Source organism: Electrophorus electricus, chromosome 4, assembly GCF_013358815.1.
Source record: "Electrophorus electricus isolate fEleEle1 chromosome 4, fEleEle1.pri, whole genome shotgun sequence".
NCBI lineage: Eukaryota > Metazoa > Chordata > Actinopteri > Gymnotiformes > Gymnotidae > Electrophorus > Electrophorus electricus.
The window spans coordinates 25,939,994-25,959,065 of NC_049538.1; the positions used below are offsets into that span (position 1 = coordinate 25,939,994).

The 19,072-nt window shown below is 41.0% G+C and overlaps 1 protein-coding gene across 3 annotated transcripts in view; it reads left to right on the top strand.

The window, feature by feature from the left end:
* The window catches only part of fgd4a (FYVE, RhoGEF and PH domain containing 4a), a 44,954-nt gene that overhangs the window by 12,105 nt on the left and 13,777 nt on the right, over window positions 1–19,072 (top strand). For all 3 annotated transcript variants that reach the window (XM_026999610.2, XM_026999612.2, XM_026999611.2), the window contains 3 exons: window positions 4,897–4,983; window positions 17,190–17,327; window positions 18,126–18,279. In XM_026999610.2, the coding sequence (XP_026855411.2) occupies window positions 4,897–4,983; window positions 17,190–17,327; window positions 18,126–18,279 (379 nt within the window). The remainder of the gene's footprint in view (window positions 1–4,896; window positions 4,984–17,189; window positions 17,328–18,125; window positions 18,280–19,072) is intronic.

Consider the following 19,072-nt stretch of genomic DNA (forward strand, 5'->3'; position numbering starts at 1 on the left):
GCAGGGACTGGTGTCCGGTCGGTGTGGTTAGGGCTGTCTCCGAAAGACACTCACAACTTCTGGAGGTCACACTGGTTTTGTATTGTGCCCTAATACAGAGGGTGGTTTGTGGTTTGCTCAGTGTGAGGTCCAGGTTGATATGCTGATAACAAAGGGATGAGCAGCTCTTGGAACACCACAGACTGCACACCACAGACTACACAGGCAGCAGGAAGGGTGCTGTACGAGAGGCAGTGTCAGCTGAAGGAGAGTCAGCACGAGCTGTAGAGTCAGCGTGAGCTGTAGAGTCAGCGTGAGCTGTAGGAGTGTAAGCGTAGAAAGCATGAAGCAGTGTGAGCTGCAGTGTGAGCTATAAATGTGAGGTGTAGGTGAGGGAGCGTGAGCTGCAATGTAGGCTGTAGGAGAGGCAGTGTGAACTGTAGGGGAGTCAGCCTCAGGTGAGGAAGAGTCAGCCTCAGGTGGTGGAGAGTCAGCCTCAGGTGGTGGAGAGGCAGAGGGAGCTATAATGTGAGCTGTAGGAGAGGCGGTATAAAATGTAGGAAATGCAATGTGAGTTGTAGGAGAGGCAGTGTGAGCTACAGTATGAGCTGTAGTGTGATCTATACGAGAGGCAGTGTAAAATGTAGGAAAAGCAGTGTGAGCTATAGGAGAGGCAATGTGAGGTATAATGCAAGCTGTAAGAGAGGCAGTATGAACTGTGGGAGAGGCAGTGAGCTATAGTGTGAGGTGTCAGAGAGGCACTGTGAACTGAGGTAGAGGCAATGTGAGCTATAGTGTGAGCTGTAAGAGAGGCAGTGTGAACTGTGGGAGAGGCAGTGTGAGCTATAGTGTGAGCTGTAAGAGAGGCAGTGTGAGCTATAGTATGAGCTGTAAGAGAGGCAGTGTGAGCTATAGTGCAAGCTGTAAGAGAGGCAGTGTGAACTATAGTATGAGCTGTAAGAGGGAGTGTGAACTGTGGGAGAGGTAATGTGAGCTATAGTGTGAGCTGTAAGAGAGGCAGTGTGAGCTATAGTATGAGCTGTAAGAGGGAGTGTGAACTGTGGGAGAGGCAGTGTGAGCTATAGTGTGAGCTGTAAGAGAGGCAGTGTGAGCTATAGTGCAAGCTGTAAGAGAGGCAGTGTGAACTATGGGAGAGGCAGTGTGAGCTATAGTGAATGGTTATGATCTTTCGTGATAGACTTGTTGTTGTCTGACTGCGTAAGTGTGTGCTGAGAACTGCAAGGACATAGCCGTGCTTTCTCTGTCAGATCAGAGCGTCTATAAAGCAAGTTACTTATTAATGTGCAAAATGACACACACTCTGATAGCTAGACCACTAAACACTGGCTTGTGTGGTTGTGAGTATGTGCCTGTATATGCATGCCTGTGTGTGGCTGTTGTATTGTGCAGGGAGTCACAGAATGATACCTTTGTATGTTTTGTCTGTCGCCAGTGATTCACTGTCAACACTTAATCATCAACATGGTTTGCATGGACATATTCTAACCCTGCAGTCACCACTTAGTCATCTGCATGTTTTGCATAGAATTTACAGATTTTTTTTTTGCTAGATTTCTAGATTTTTTTCTAGATTTTCTAGATAGATATTTACACATGCGCATCACGGTGAGGAAGTATGGTCTCATGCAGCCGGAACTGCCCTGGCTTTATCTCGCCAGTTGGCAGAATTATGTGTGTTTGTTTATGCAGCAAAACAGAGGTGTGTGGTGGTCCTGTTCAGAATGTTGAGGAAGAATGATACTGATACTGACTAGCATTTTTGTTCTTAACAACTGTAAAGGGTTATAAAAAGCAGAAGTTGGATTGTGGATGGAAAGCAAAAAGATTAAAAAAAAGGAAGAAGTGTGTTTAGAGAACGAAACATACAGCAAAAGTGACCTCCCTCCTCCTCTCTCTATGTCTCTTTCACTCCCTTTCTATCTCTCTCCTTTTCTATCTCCGAGAGCTCTGCTCATTTCAGGAAAAAAAAGCCTCAATATGTGCATGAAGATTTGGTTTAAATTGTAAATTGTTTCTAATATGTGGATGAAGACTTTCTCTTACATGCACTAGTACACACGCCTAAACTGTTCTTGAAATCAGCATATGGCAAAACTACTTCCTTTTCAACTTTCCTGTAACCACTTTACTCTGTAAAACATGTGGACCCAACTGTTTTCACACATTCACACATTGACAAAAGGAAGTTTTGAAATGGACCCCACACCAACCATCTTCCATGCAGTCATGTAGTCCATGTAGTTGGTAGTATCAGCTTGGGGCTTTAATGAGAGTGGGCCTTCTATTCATGCTTGCAGCTGCTTGTATCTGACATCATTTTGGGAGTCACACCATGCTGTGAGCAGGGGTAGTCTACAGGGTTTGGAGCAGCTGCTAAGAGGCTACTCTATTAAGACTCTGCTGTTCTTGGGAGAGAATGACCCAAAGTGCAGAATTACAGGCACATCAGCACAGAGTGTCTGGGTCGCTCTCTCATTGGAATGACTTCTTAAGAATTCTGCCTAACATGCCAAATTTCCTAAGTCTTTATAAGAAGAGCAGTGTTTATGGAGCATTCTCAAACAGGTTTTCTGCTGTCTGGAAAATTCTTCTGTATGTGGGTCATGACTTGTCTCTCAACTCAGTGCACCCAGCCTGTAGATGCATTAAGACTGTTGGAAAAGCACTATGGTGGTTTGCTTAGGGAATTAGGGCTTATCTTTGTCTGTGAGGACATCAGCCAGCTCTACACACTCTACTCCGAGTCTTCCTTACATCTGCAAATGAGACTGTTGCTCCTGCAACTCCACAGTAACTGAGACAGTCCTCTGGCACAGTTTGAGGGCCCCAGTATTGGCTTCTTTGATGGTTATATGTAGGTCATTCCTTTGTTTTTGTAAAACTCTGTTCCCTGAGATGATTGCAGTGTAACAGGTGCAGGATGGACTGGACTCAAAGTTTACCAATGACTTTTGGTTGGGGTGTGTCTTCATGTAGTTCATGGACATTATATTCTCAGTGCAGTTACAGCTTTAGTTGATCACCATACAACATTTTCATCTGTGTCTACAACATGGTCCATCTGCATCACAGCAGCCTCACACACATGCCAGTTAGTGCTATCAAAGCCACCCTGAAGCACGTCATCTGTTTCCTTTCTCCATGCTTTTCATGGTTTAACTTTGTGAGGGGGCTTTTGCCTGTGGAGTTGTCTGTATGTAAGGAAGAGAAATAAAAGAGATGACATCTGATTGTCTAAAGTAGGGGAGGGGTGCAGCTTTGTATGAGCAAGGAATGACTTTGTAGGGGCGGGGCCCAGGTTTGTAGGGATAGCATGGCTTTGTAGGGGTGGAACATTGGTTTGTAGAGGTGGGACACAGCTTTGTAGGGTTAGGGCCTGGCTTTTGAGAAGCTCTGAAGGGAAATATTACATGTAATTGATAGCTGAATAGTATTACTTAGTACTGCATTATTGGACCATGCTGAATGCAGTTACAGCACATAACTGAATATTCATATAAAAACACAAAGAAAAATGTTTGCACTTTTAGATGCTGTCCTGCATGCATAACATGTAAAGCCCAACCCTCCACATCAGCAGAGCACAGGTCGCATGTCCAGACCAGACCCCAGTGGGGTACTGCAGTGGGGGCAAGCAGGAAGGTCCTAGTGGCAGCTTTCACACAGCAGCAGGTTTCCGAGAGAATGTGTTTGGCAGCATCACCCTTCTAAACTAGTGATGTTCCTACTCATCTTTCCTGGGAGAGTCCTTCTGTATTAGAGAAATTGGTGTAGCTATTTATATACTATACTATAATATACTATACATTTACAGAGTAACTTTCAGTTCCTTAGGTTATTCAGAAAGCACATAAATTTAAAGTAATTGTGATCAATTGTGAGAGTGTTTTAAGATGCTCTTTTATAAATAACTAAAGAATCTGTTGGTTAATGTAACTGTAATAGTAGTCAATCATTATCTCCCGCCCATAGTGCTATCAGAGAACTAGGAGGGGAAATTGCACATGCGCATGCTCATACATGCATGTACGTGGCACGCATGTTGGAACGAACTTGAATACTTAAGAGTATCTGTGAAGTAAGGTTGCAGTGTAAAGACACAGAGAGCACTGAATGAGATGTCTGCACAGGAGCCCAAAGAAGGTAGGAACCTAAGAAACGCATGGACTGTGGAGTTCAAGCAGACTAGCTAGACTGCTTATTTCCCCTTTCTGAAACATCTAATCTTAGCTCGCATACTTACAAATGGAAGCCAAAGTTAGTTAGTTACTGTTTTCAGCAGTAACCGGAGAATGTGTGTGTGTGTGTGTGTGTGTGTGTTTATAGCATATTTATTAAGTTCACTATTCTCACATTATCTACATGTAGTAAAGACTGCAAAGTCTTCAGCTTCATGCACAAAAACCACAAATATGTAGAGTGACAGTAGCCTCTCTCACTGAATCTATTAAAGACAGAGCTGTTACCCCGATCTCACGATATGTTTGATACGTTTCCATCCCCTGCTACCATGGCAGCACATGTCTATGGTAACCATTGCATCACTTCTTAGTCACCTCCCTATTTCCAGCTATTCGATAATTGTTGATATGTATATTACATTGCTAAGAGTGGGTAAGCTCTCCAAACAGACTTGCCTTGATATCACAGTACAATTCAGTGGGGGGGACTTTTCACCATGCAGTTATCCTCTAACAGTCTGGCACTGGGCACTTTCCTTACGTCCTTATCTTTTATTAATACTTATTATTTATGGTTTAAGGAGGTGGGGATCTCTGCACTATGTAAAAACCTTCTCACAGTCTGGCACTGGACACCTCCTTGCCTGTAGACTTGAGGAACATTTGTGCTTGTTTTTCAAACATCTGGAGCAGTAAATGTTTCTGTCTATTCCAGATAAAGCAGACAAGGCCAGCTGCTTCCCCACCAAGAAACTTAGTGATGCGGAGGCTTGTGTATCGCTGAAGACCGCTCAGTCCAAAGGTAGCCATTCACGGCATCTCTTTCATTCTTTCTTTTTCTTTGTTTTCTTTCTAGTTCCTCTTCTTTCTTGTGTCTCCTTAACCGCTTTAAGTTACACTCCTCACCAGGCTGTCTTCTGTTGTTAATTGGTTCTGAACTGCAACATATTATCAGTGTTAAAGCCATTTATGAACATCTCTTTTGTTATCTTTGTGCAAGCATAGGCAGATGTCAGTCAAGTTGTTGTTACAGTCGGCTGTTTTTCTTAAAGTTTGCACAGGTCGTGGACCTTATTAATATTAACAAAGAGTGTTTGTGTATCAAGCGGTATGCAAACGTGATGCTCACTTTACACCATTTCTGTTTGGTTTTCTATATCAGGAACAACACATTCAATAAAAATAGAATTTTCTCACTGTGCTTTTATTGCTGTCACTTCAGTTGAAAGAGAGAATTTCTGGAGTTCCGGATTTTACCTTGTTCTGAGTTGTAATGTATTTTGCCTTGTGCTATGCTGTAGTGTATTTTGTTTTGTGCTATGTTGTTGGCAAGGCAAGTTTATTTGTATAACACTGATCATACACAGTGGCAAAGAGCTTCACACAAATATTTAAAACAAAGATGGATTTAAAAGAATAAAATAATAAAGTGTATTATGTCCCAAAATCTATCATCTTGGGAAGGCTTTTGCAAAAAAAGAGTTACATGGACAAATAAAATAATTTATTGAAAATAATTTATTAAAATTAAATACAATTGATTTACATGGAAAAGAAAACAAATTCAATAATGAAATAATGAAAACAGTTAGATTAAAAGTGTGAGCTTAATTTTAAACTTTGATTCCAGTTATGTGTTGCATAAACAAACACTTCTTCTCCTTCTTACAAAATTTACATTCTCTGAGTATATCTGAAAAGTTTTCAGTATTGAGTCCAACCCATTCATTGTTTAATGGACTAGTAGTAGCGCTTTCAAGTCAATTTGTACCAACCTGGAAGCCAGTTTAGAGATTTTAAAACTGGATTAATACACTCTGTTCTCTTTGTAGACCTCTCGCAGCAGAGTTGTAGCTGTTGAATGAACTAACCTACAGTAGTCAATCCTGTTCAGAATAAAAGCATGCATACATTTCTGTAGGTCTTGTTGGGACATTTAAGCTTTTGATTCTAGCTATATTCTTACAATGGTGGTCTGTTTTGGTATGGCTTTGATATGGCTTATAATGGTGAGATCTGGGTCTGTTTGGATTCTAAGATTCCCAGATTCAACAGGTGCACTAATTAGTGGTAAGTGGTAAATCTAATCCTTCAAATATTTCAAAAACCTTGCAAGTTTTTGCTGTGGCAGAGGTATCTGCTTTTGGGGTTTTTAAGCTTTTTTACCATGATAGAGTACATGTATTATTGGGATTCCTGATAATAAGACTGTTTAGCCCTACTTAACTCATGGTTAAAAGTAGGCTTTTATAGGCTTTGTTTATATATTAGTAATGTATTGAAATTAGATTTTTTTTTCCCTCCACTTTCACTCATCTTTCCTGCCCTCTCTTTGTAGGGCTTTTGCAGTTGTACGGTTTCTCTGTAAGCTTTCTTTTTGACCAAAGTCTTCTTAATCATTACTTCAAAATTCATAAATTGAAATAATCCAGAAGTACATCAGCATAGTCAGAACTTGTGGATGGTGACAGCAGTAGCCTTCATAAACTGATCACATACACCTTCATTTACGTATTATTTTAACCAAAAATGGTATATTTGAAACTGGAGAGTCAAATAAAACCCCAAAATAATCATGGCATGCCAAATCCTTATCAACAGTTTCAGAAATGACAGGACCCTCAGTAATGACCCAAACCAGAGAATGAACATGAGTGTGTACAGGTTTTATCATGCTGAAATAGACCTAAAAGTATCAAATAGAGCAGAAAGTACATTGGTATTATTTTTCATTATGTACAATTTTAAAATCACCAGTTATGATGAATTGGTCATAATCAATCACTCAATCATAATTCTGAGTGAATTATAACTGTTAATTCATACATGTTACAAATTATTATTATTGGTTATAATAATTCTAATATGAGGCACCAGTCGTAAAAGACAAAGTAGTCTCAGAAAGAGATACACATGAGGGTTACCATGATGAAATCATATAAATGTTAATATTTTCTCAATGTTTGAAGGAAATTTTGATCACTAAAATTCAATGAGTGCTTTTCCTAGCTATTATAATGTATGTGACAAGAGATATAAACTTGTGGGTAAAACATTAACACAATAATCATAAAGAAACTGGACATGAAGACAATAATAAGATGTATGCCATTTTTTTCTGTATATATCAATAAAATCACCAAGATGAAATAGAGCATTTAGATAACCTGATAAAAGATAACCTGAACAGAATCAAAGAGTAAGACTACTTTAACAGACAAGGGCAGAACTTTCACTTGTTCTGCATCAAGACTAATAAAACACTGTACCAATATAGGAGAGAAAAAGCAGGGGAAAGCTTTTTTTACATTCCATACTGTCCTCTAGTTAACTGACTGAAAGGCCGGCCAGAAGCGTATTATACGTTTATTGCATGTCACACTGTATGAGAAGCTGCAGAAAAAATCTTGATCAAATTACATGGAGTGATCTCACTTGTGATAAAGTTTGCGATAAAGTTTGCGCTAAAGATAAAGTTTTTCTTGCAATAAACCCATAATGCAACCATAAAGAAGAATGTTTTGTAGAATTGTGGTAGCAGAGAGAATGCCTTTTTGATGTCTCCCTTCAATGTCTGCAAAAATAAGTCACATCCATGCAAATCATTCTTCTTTTAAGTCCCATATACTTAATTTTCATTTTGTTACTGTTGTTCATTTGAAGTTGGCACATGGGTTGTTCATTCAATGACAGCACTTGCTTGTTATTACCCAGCTTTAAAGGGAATGTAGTTTTGAGCGGCAGCAGTGTTTTTAAAGAAATTGTATTTCTTAGGAAAGTGTTTTTCCATTCCATACACAGGAGTCTGTTGAATGCATGTACCATTCTGTCCCAGCCCACAGGGCCAGACAAAGTCAAACCTCCTTTGGCAGTAAAAATTCCTTCAGTGGTCTCCTGTCCATGACAGCTGTTTTATGGCATTGGGCTGTTGGTGCTTCTCTGTGGAAACAATGCAGAACCTTCCCCATGCATTTCCAAGGCAAGGGAACTCCTTGCCTTCCACAGATGTCAAATCGCAGCTCCTACAGTGATAACTGATCATATTTTAGTGAAATCACTGTTCAATATTTTGGAGGTTTGTAAATTATTAAAAATATGATTCTGGGGGTGTATTTCAATAGGGAAAAAAAGATATATTCAAAAGAAAAGAAAATACCAAATGAAATATCTTTACACTGGAATGTCTATTGGAATAAAGCAGCCACCCCACCTTTCTTCACGGCTTAGTATGTAGTTGTAAAACAAGTTTGGAGGTACAGCTGCACCACTGCAGTAAGACATATTGAATCTAGATTATCTGAGGCTGGTAAGGTCAATTATTAAAAATTACTAGAGATGTTTACAGCAAGAGGCTAGCACTACCAAGTTCATAGGTTTGATTCCCACACACACTGTCATGCAGATATGTCTGGATAAGAGTGTTTACTAAATGCTGTGAAAGTAAATATCAGACTAGACTTGTTTATTGTGTCTGCTGAAAAGCCCTATTCTTCTCTTGCTGATCAAAACAGAAATACAGTCAATTACAGGCATGTTGGGCCCTGCCTTTTTTTTCTTCAAAACATCCTTTACTATACAATCAATGCATTAGCTGTCTCTTGGTTTTCTGTTCCCTGGCACTGTTAACTGTATTGTTAACTGATCCTACTGTGCCCTGTCGACCTGGGTGGATGAAGGACACTGACTATGCTGTTCCGTTATGGCTGAACAGATCTTTAAGCCTAAGGAGGGGGAACAGGACACCAGGGAGGGTTGCCCTGTGCTTCTTGGGTATAACCTCTGGGCTAGCTGTGAGATAGCTTAATACCTGTACACAGTGGAGGAGACAGAGAGGATGGAGACTGAGAGGGTTGATAGTGGAGATTCTGGTGGTGATGCAGTGACTATGGTAGTCATCCTGATTCTCATCATCAAGAGCCTGAGTCATGTCACATAGGTGCCCCTACCAGTGCTTTCATATTCAGCTGTAATGCTCATCAAAGTGCCAATGAGTGACAAAGTGAAAAAAAAGGTTTTCCTTTAGCATCCCTTTTGAGCTGCAATTCCGACTAAACTACATGATGAGACTAAGCAGACAAGACGTCATGGAACACGTCCGCTAATAAATATTGAACTGTCAGATTCTAAAACTATTAAACAGTTCAATAAAGTCACCTTTCAGGACATCTGATTTCTTTTTCTGAGCATCTTTTTTGCCCACATGTATTATTATACTATAATACACTATATTTTGCCTGTATTGTAGTGCTCTGATTAAGGTTTATTCTAGGTGAATTTACTCCCATGGATATGCAAAGTGATGCTGGTTAATGTAAGCTCCTGTTGAGCATTAACATACTTTGACATGGTAAGAAATATCTGCTCTATATATTTTTGCTGAAATACTACATTTGCAAATCCAGTTTAAAAATGGCCCCTGCCATTCACTGGCCACCTAAACAAACAGTCTCCCCTCCAGTAGACATGTGTGGATTTGACTTTGACATAAGATTTTGCACTCTGACCTCATGTCATATACAACAGTCTTGTGTAGTTCTGCAGTGTGAACCTAGTTGATTGCAACGGGCAGAGCACTTTATAACGCAGCAAAGCCACCTGTGTTTGCAAATCCGACTAGAAAGGGATGCAGGTGCAGGTTTAACACGAAGCTAATAAGGTAGCTACAGAGCTGGGGCTCCCTCATGCTGACAGTTCCTGAGAACTGTGCCCCCTCTGCGCATGTCAACCCCAAGCAGACCTCCCTGCCCTGCAGCAGACCTCGCAGAGCGGAAGCAGAACTGCCTGTCCTTTTTAAAGTATGAGAGATCTGCACCTTGCACTAAATGGAAGTGCAGGAGGGAATGTGGTCACCTGGGATGCAGCAGTAGACGGTAGACAGACCAGGTTAAGAGCTGTTTCATTCATCAGAGTTTCCTGTTTTTTCGTTTGCTTGTTTGCTTATCCTTTTTTTTGGGGGGGGGGGGGAGTTGCACAACTCCATAACATTTGTTGTAGCATTTGATATTCATTTATGCTTTTGGTTGTAAGGTGTAAGCAGCAGGGCAGGCCATCTTCCCCTTGATTATTACAAACAAATATGAGCCACACGTGTCCTTGTTGTTGGTTTCTGTTTCAACGGAAAATCTCACCAACCTTGAAATAGTTTTTTTCGTTTGGAGTCTGTGTTCAAAGGGACATTTTAGTTGTACAGGTATATCGTTCTACAGTCTATGATCCATTGTTCTCAGTCTAACCCTGACTAACCTTGGCTAGATTAGATTGTAACCAGTAAAGTTATATCTAATAGAGTAACCAGTACATCTACACAGCATATTGTTTATTACAAGTTATTTCAATATTGAGCTTTGCTGCTTTGCAATATAGTTATAGAAAGCTAATCACATTTTTTATTTTGTGCAGTGAATATCCTGACCCACCTCAACTATTTCAGATAAGTGTTGTGTGGGTGCTCTGAATTCGTATGATTCAACAAAAGTAAATTTGTCAATAATACACTGCAGTCATTCATTTCAACCCATATGTTGCTGGCCTAGAAGCTGTAAGTGTCAATTATTGATAGTCAGCGGCTCCAGGGGAAGTTTGAGTGAAGAGATTTTTGCAGACTGCATTAAGCGAATTTAGAATTTTGTTTGTGTTACGAACAGTGTGGAAATAGACATAATAGAATCCAGGTTGAAATAAACCCAAATTCCTACTTGTCTCTGTCATGTATCAAAATGAAAGCAAATCCAATCTACAGAAAATGTATGAATTTGGTAAATTTACATTTACATTTACATTTACGGCATTTAGCAGACGCTCTTATCCAGAGCGACTTACAAAAGTGCTTTGTCATTTACTCATAGAATATATCCAAGTACAGTATAGTAGGTTAGAATTAAACATACCAATGAACTAGAATAATATAGAATACAGGGATGAATGCTGATACCTAGAAGTGCAAAATACATAAGGTCTATCTTAAACAATGATAAGTGCTATAAACAATAAGTGCTAGAGTTTGTTAAAAAGCATAAATAATGTCCTACAATAAGTACTAAATTAGTCAGTCAATAAGGGAGCAGTGTCAGTTGTCCTTTAAATATTCTGCACATAGATGCATCTTCAGTCTGCGTTTGAAGACTGCAAGGGACTCTGCTGTCCGGACAGCAAGTGGGAGTTCATTCCACCATCTTAGAGCAGGACAGAAAATAGTCTCGATGCTTGTCGTCCATGAGACCTGAAGCAAGGTATTTCAAGCCGAGCCGTACTTGAGGTTCGAAGTACTCGAGGTACAGATCGGGCTTTGACCATTGACCATTAACCTCATGTATGAAGGGGCTGGTCCATTTTTGGCTTTGTAGGCAAGCATCAAGGTTTTAAATCTGATGCGTGCAGCTACAGGGAGCCAATGAACGGACCGCAGCAGTGGAGTAACATGTGAACTTCGGAAGATTGAAGACCAGTCGTGCTGCTGCATTCTGGACAAGTTGTAGAGGTTTGATGGCTCTTAGAGGAAGACCAGCAAGTAGCGAGTTGCAGTTGTCTAGCTTTGAGATCACAAGAGACTGTCCAAGCACCTGGGTAGCTTCCTGCGAAAGAAAGGGTCGAATCCTTCGTATGTTACAAAGGAGGAATCTGCAGGACCGGGTTAGATTAGAAACATGAGTTGAGAACGACAACTGGTTGTCCAAAGTTACGCCCAGGCTACGGGCAGCTTCGGATGGTGATACCAGGGAGTTCTCAAAGAAACAGTAAAGTCGTGGTAAGGGTTGGGAGTACCTGGGATGAACAGAAGCTCAGTTTTACTGGGGTTGAGCTTCAAGTGCTTGGCTATCATCCATGACGCGATGTCAGTAAATAGTTGAACTATATAAATTGTATATCAAAATGACATATTTCCATGTATTATCTAGCTTGTGTGTGTGTGTGTGTGTGTGAGTGTGTGTGTGTGGGTGGGTGAGTGTGTGTGTGTGTGTGTTCGTTCAAGTTCAAGAGGTTTTATTGTCATTTCAGCTATATACAAGTACACAACAAAAACGAGACAATGTTCCTCCAGGACCATGGTGCAACATAAAAACAACAGTGCAACAGACAACATGCTACACAAGTGCAAACAGTCCAATATAGTGCAAAATGTCATTAAATAAACAATAATAAATACAGGACAGGACAAATACAAAATACAAAATGAGTAGTTTAGTACAGTACACAGTACTGGGCATATGTAAAGCGAGTTGTGCATAGCAATCAGTGACATGCTACCCTGAACATAGCAGTCACCAGTAGCAGCCGGAACAGTGTGTGTGTGTGTGTGTGTGTTAATCAGATTGCAAAAGATTTCTTCGCTTGCTTATTGTGTGTTCTTGTAATATTACTTTTTTAGATTTTTAGGAGCAGCTGCCCTGGGCTTTGTTCCTTTTGAGTGAATTCAGTCGGAGATTTCAGTGAGATGGGGTAGCCCAGTCTCAGATTGCTTAGACTCTTCCATATACAGAGATTTTTGGAGGGTTTTATCTTAAGTAAATCTTTCTTGTTCCTCATACCTACTGAATGCATTACTGCTGTCTCTCCCAGTCAGTTTGGTTGGGCTCTTGTTACTTGCATGTCATCGCAACATGTTTGAGCTGTGAGATGTTTTGATTTAAAAACTGTACCTTCAGCTTTAATACTCTAACCATAGATATCTCGGATCTGCATGTGCAACGGTTATTTTATTAAGCAGAGAATCCTTCCTGAAGTAAAGCTAGTATCTCCTTAATGTAAGTCGTTTAACATTATATTTTCTATTGGCAGTTTAAACTTTGTGCTATGGTTTGGTGTATTCAGTTGTGTGTTTATTTGCCTTTTGAAGCAATTTTTTGCCTGGATTTCTCATGTTTTTTTAATTCTGTTTAAAAAACAAAGCCCAACCTATCTCAATCTGGCACATGATCGTAACTAAGTTATACAATTATTAATACAGGGGGCATTGCTAGCTGTTGTCTTTGGGCCTGTAAAGGAGGAGCTGTTTCCTTGTGGCTTTTTTTTGCTGTTTAAGTTTTAGTCAGAGTGTGATATTTAAGGGTCAGGGATGGCTGATTGAAAGTAGCTCTGCAGTTATTCTTAGATATACTGTGACAGCTTGAAGGTAAGTTTAACATGGTCTCTGAGCTGTCTTTCTGTTACATTTCCTGTCACAGAGCAAATTAAATGGCTCACTTGTGAAGTCTTACACTTGTCTGTACCTTTAAGTTGACTCAAGCCATTCTTTCTATTTCTTTTGTATGTGACTGTGCTACTCTCATTATTGCTGGGATTTTCTTACTGTTAAAGGATTCTTGATGCTTTTCTCTCACTGATCCACTTACATTCTGTTTTGCTTAATCTTTTTTTCCCTCATGTTTCAACACAGAGGTGTCTGTGTAAGCTTTTCTCAGGGTAAACACAGGTGAGTTGAACACAGATGAGCACAGGTGAACATAGGTTAGTGTCTGTTCTGAAATAAAGGCTTCATCTATCCACTGTTCACCTATTCACTGCACGTGAGCAGTAACTGTGAGGAGTAGAAATAAGTTCAGTTCCCATTGGACATCCTATAATGTAGCCTGGCTAGAAGCTATTCTCTGCCTCACTGCATATTTAACATCTTCTTAAAAGCAAAATTCCTTTACCTTATCTGGCATCTCTTCCTGCTGTTTGAAATCATTTTAACAGATATAAAAGGGACTTTTGTTTTTCATTTGTCCCACAAATAAAAATGACAAAGCTCAAGTTCCCTGGGTCATAGGCAGAAAATTGAATGGTGTGTCTTGCACAGTACATCTCTAGAAATAGGAAATAATTATCAGAATGAGCCCTGCGCATGTTGCCCTCTTTGATCCTGGTGAGATAAGAAGAACGCTATGCATTGTTACGTTTCTTCCAGTGGTGCAGTAAAGTTTCCTTCCTTTTGCCCCAGAAAGCCCAGCTGGAAAACATCCTCATGGCTGGTGTGCAAAGTTGGAGACCACATGCCTTTGCAGTAGAACATGGCACATGGATGATGGTGGTGGTTTTCTGACTATCTGCTGGGTTCATGAGGGTTTGCTTTAAGGGAGGATCTTTTTGACATGGGGGCACACTCCTGGCATGGAGATGTGCATGTTTTACATGATCTGTTATTCAAAGAATGAGAGTAATATTATATATTATTATTATTATATTGTTATTGTTGTTCCATTCACAGTTGGCTGTGAATATTCTTTGGTAGTTCATCAGGTCAACCACTGGAAAGGCCATAGGACAGTCATGGCACTGAGTTCTCTTAGCCAATCGTATGAAGTGGTGTAGTGCATTTAATACTGGGAAATTAGCAATAGGGAATGGACCCACCATGCAAACCAAATGAAACTGGCTGTCTTTGTCTTTGTCTTTCTCTTTGCAATTGCTATTTCATTTATACACTCTCATACTGAGCTGGAGCAGGATTGCAGGTGGGTTGTTATGGAAACCCTGTAGCTAGTCTGCAGGGCCATGCACTGCTTTTAGCCACATGGGAGGGTTTCACCTGGGAGGGTTTTTTTCACTGCTCAAACAGATTATCTCAATCACTCCGCTTAAGCAGATGGACAAAATGTTAATCACTCTGCACGGACAGATGGACAGAATCTCAGTTACTTTGCTCAGACAGATGAACAGAATCCCAGTCACTCTGCTCAGACAGACAAACTGTCTGTCACTCCGATCAGACAAATGGATTAAAATCTTGGTCACTCCATGCAGGTAGTGGGAGGTCAGTAATGCTTATCTTGTGAGCGGGGACTTTACACTGCTGAAATACAGAGAGGCATAAGGAAGTTAGCTGGAGGAAGTATAGTGTTAATTTCTGAGAAATATCAGCTAAATATGTTTTGGCATGTGGGGTTTATGTGCTGGCCTTGTAACAGATGCCTTTGCCTCCAGGCTTATGCTCGTGGTGTCCATACCTGTGTGTCCAAGACCAGTTCACACCGCGTTGCACAACAAATGTATGCGATTTGCATAAATGTTGGTGTGCATTGCTCTTAAGTGGTATGGGGAAATATTCTTTGGTGTTGAGTAAGCATTCAGTAATGTTGAGAGCTTACATTTTAAACATTCTTCAAACCACTCACAATCCAGGCTGCTTGATATAGCATGTATGAATAGCATTTACAGTGTTGCACTGGGTGGCAGGAGGCTGACGTTCTCTAAAGTTGTTTGTAATATATTAATTTAGCAGGTGCGTTACTTCTTCCTAAATGGTGGTTATACTGCTGTTTACTGTTGTGTTGTTTCATTTCCCTACTGGTTTATTAAACAAAGTCTGAAGCTCTGAGTCATCTTTTGCACCTCCCTCCTCATGTACATTGTGTTGACCGCAGCCACAGTGGCACCTTTCATGGTGAGAAATGAATCCCACCGGCTACTGGCAGTAACGTGAGCAGCGGAGCGTGAAAGTGAGCAGAGAAAGCTCCTCCTTGTGCCGGGTCATCGTTACCCTGCTTCCTTTTCTTATAGACCCAGGCTTTTCATTTCTGTAGCATTCTGTGGCATGGGGCTTTACAGTGGAGGGCATAAGAGCTGAATTGTTATTATTGCTTATGTGCAGGCTATCACCCCCCTCCAAGCACCCCCCCACCTTCACACATACACACACACACACACACACACACACATGCACACTGTCACTTATCATTTAATAGCATTTTGTCTATGCGAATGGACTGTATTGCAGTAGGGTCAGGCTCTGAGCATGTTTTAGCAGTGATGCATGGGACGTTTGTATTTCTCTTTTAAGAAGCTGCATTCTTTCTTGTGTGAGCCCCTCTTGTTCCTTGGTAAACAATGCAGCATTAAAAATAGCCATTCAGTTATTTGCTGTTTGCCTCTCACTGGTCTGAGATTGGAAAGATACAAGCCATTTACATTCCAGTAGTTCATTGAACTCCTGGGACTTTTTTCCACAAGCATGGGATATGGTAGCTTCTCCCAGCTGAGTGGTTTTGTTGGTATTGATGTCTGGGGTTTTCTCACGGTCAGAGGGCGAGACAGATATAGACATACAGTTTGGTTTTTTCTCTTCACAAAACAAGCAAAACAAGCTCTTTTTTTGTCCAAACAAGCGGCAGTCTTCCCCATTTGTTGCCTGTTGATTGACCAGATGACAGTGGTTTCATTTGCAGAGAGGAACATAATCTGATACTTGCCTCATAAGGGTCACTTTATGATGATCATGACACATATAACAAGAGGAAACATGCTTGTCTCAAGTTTATCATGGCAGATATGAGAAACATAGTGAAACTTCTATGAAATCTCTTACATTTCACTTCGGCACAGGCAAGCATTTAGACCATTGTCTGTCACATACACAGGGACACGAGGAATGAGACGTTCACAACATACACAGAACTAAACTGCCTTTGCTAGTAATCACAGTTAGCATGCTGTTGGGCCTGATCGAGTTCACTCACATTCTTTTGTTGTTGACATCCAGCAACCCACTTACAATTACCTCAGCACATAAAGCCAGTGTAAGACACAGATGAAGTCTAGTTCTAGACTGTTATAAGACTGCGCATGTGACTGTACTAAAAATCTGACAGAGCAGTGTTTCTTGCATCACTGTTCAGTTGAGTGATGGGCAAAATGAGCAACCCCCATGCCTTTGTCCTGGGCTTTTCACACAGAACCATTTTAAGGGTTTACTGAGAGTTGTAGGAAGAGTAAAACTCTCCAGACTTCAGACCTCTAGATGACACTGCTGGTGTCCTGATCGTAACAGACACTTTTCAGAGCTTTTCCCTGTAATTGAAATAAAAGGAGTTGAGGTTAACCAGTACAAGTTCTAAGGCAAAAGGGCAACGAAGCAAATGCCTGTTACTTTTCCCTTCTTATGACTTTAAAATCTTCAGAGATCCATCATTCTTTCCTGTTCCCATTTCCCTCTTACTGTGGCTGGCATGAACTCACGTTCATGACTCCAGAGGCCATGGATCTTTTGCTCAGCTTCCCCTATGCATGTCTGTCTATCCCTCTGTCTGTCAGATCCTGACAGCAGCCCCAAAGAGCGAAGCAATTGCAGTGAGAAGCAGAGCGGGGACAGCAGGGCCTGTGGCCGGAGCTCTCCTGGAGTAAATGGAAGAGGCTCAGGCCGTTGCCTTCCCCAGTATCTCAGACCACAAGGTAACACAAACATACACTCATGTATACCATCGCATATAAACACATTCACAGGCATACACAGATACATAAACACAGATACAGATAGACCCTCATCACTTCCTTAATAGAAATCACAAGTGTGGGTATGCTTGCAGCTGTTTATTGATAAGGGAAATTTAGACCATTGTCTGTCATGAATTCCAAGAGAGGACATATACTGGAATACTGATGAACAGTGTCCATGCTGTAAATGTCAATGCTTTCTGAGGCCTGACTGCTGTAGAGTGCTGACTTGTGGTTCTACTACTCAGCAGGTGAGAAAGTGACCTTAAAGGTGTTATGTTCAGTAAGACATGATCATGACTGAATTCTCTGCTGTTTGAACCTGTTCTGGACTGTTCTGGAGAGATGTTAAGAAACAATCATATGCTTTAGCTCATACACCAACAAACTCTGAAGGAGTACAAATTATATTTAGACTGCAGGTCTTGTACCCACGGTCAGGCCAGTCAGAAACAACTGAATGGAACAGAAATTTGTTTGATGGTTGATTCAGTGAAACCATTTCTGAGGCACTACAGCAGGTGGTTCTGGTGGAATGCAACTGAACACCTCTCTGCATGATCAGCTCAAACAGCTTCAACTTAATGTAGTAAAACTCTATTGCCACCTACTGCTCAATTAGTGCCACTGCATTTTCATTTGAATAAATTGGCTGGGTTCCCCCTCCCATCAAAAGGGTGCTTTTTTGTTCTACTTTTGATTTACTGGTGTGAATGTCCTGTGTTTGTCTGTCTATTTCACGGGGGTCGAACCTAGTGCCGCCTAAACCAGTGCACCTCCAGTACCCGGTGACAGGGCTGTCTAAATCCTTGGGCAGGACTCCCTTCAGCTCCAAGATGGAAGATGGAGGAGGTGGGGGAGGGGCAAAGGGCAGAGTGTCTGACCTCATCACCCGCTTTGAGGAGAACAGGTACACTCGCAACTGCGTTTTAAACACTTAAGTAGCAAGATTATGGACGAGCTCAACTGTCTGTGTCCACACCTTGTGCTGTGAGCTGTTGGGCTACTATTACTGCATGTCTCAGCATGCCATTCGGCTATAGCCTGTTCATAACTAACCAGTCAATGTGCAGTTATATATCCTTCGTTGTTTGCTATGCCATTGAAATCTTTGTGTTATAAGCAGACTAGCGGAGCCTTAATAGCAGCGTGTTGCCTAAGCAGTGCTATTATCACTCAGCACTTTCTGCAATCATGATTTTCCACTCAAGTGTTTTTGCAAAAAGGCCATGAGTGTCATCTGATCTCTAGTGTCACCACGCAGGAAGAGCCGATGTATGTTGTAATGTGTTTAAGTTCTGTAATGGGCAACGGAATAGTGCAAGGTGAACAGCGGCTGTGCAAGAAGCGGTTTGGATGACTTGATGGAGAAGTCAGGTGACTCCCACTTGCTTCCAAAGGTTTCTCGACATGTCAAGAAGAGAAGAGGTTTCAGGTGTACAGAGTAGCCGGAGGGCTTGACCGTTACAAGGTTTAGATAATGGAAACCTAAACACAGGTAACTGTGTCTGGAACTGTGTAATATGCTGTTTCACTCTCTGACAGCTTAGTAGGGGTCGTACTATATGCTACTGGTGGAGATGGCTTCAAATAAGCTGACAGTCTGGAGTGAAATCTGTCTTATGCTTTTCTGTAGTTGTCATTTTGATCCTGCTGTTCCCCAGGCTTCATTTAAGCTCCAGCGTTGAGACTGGCCGGAGCTT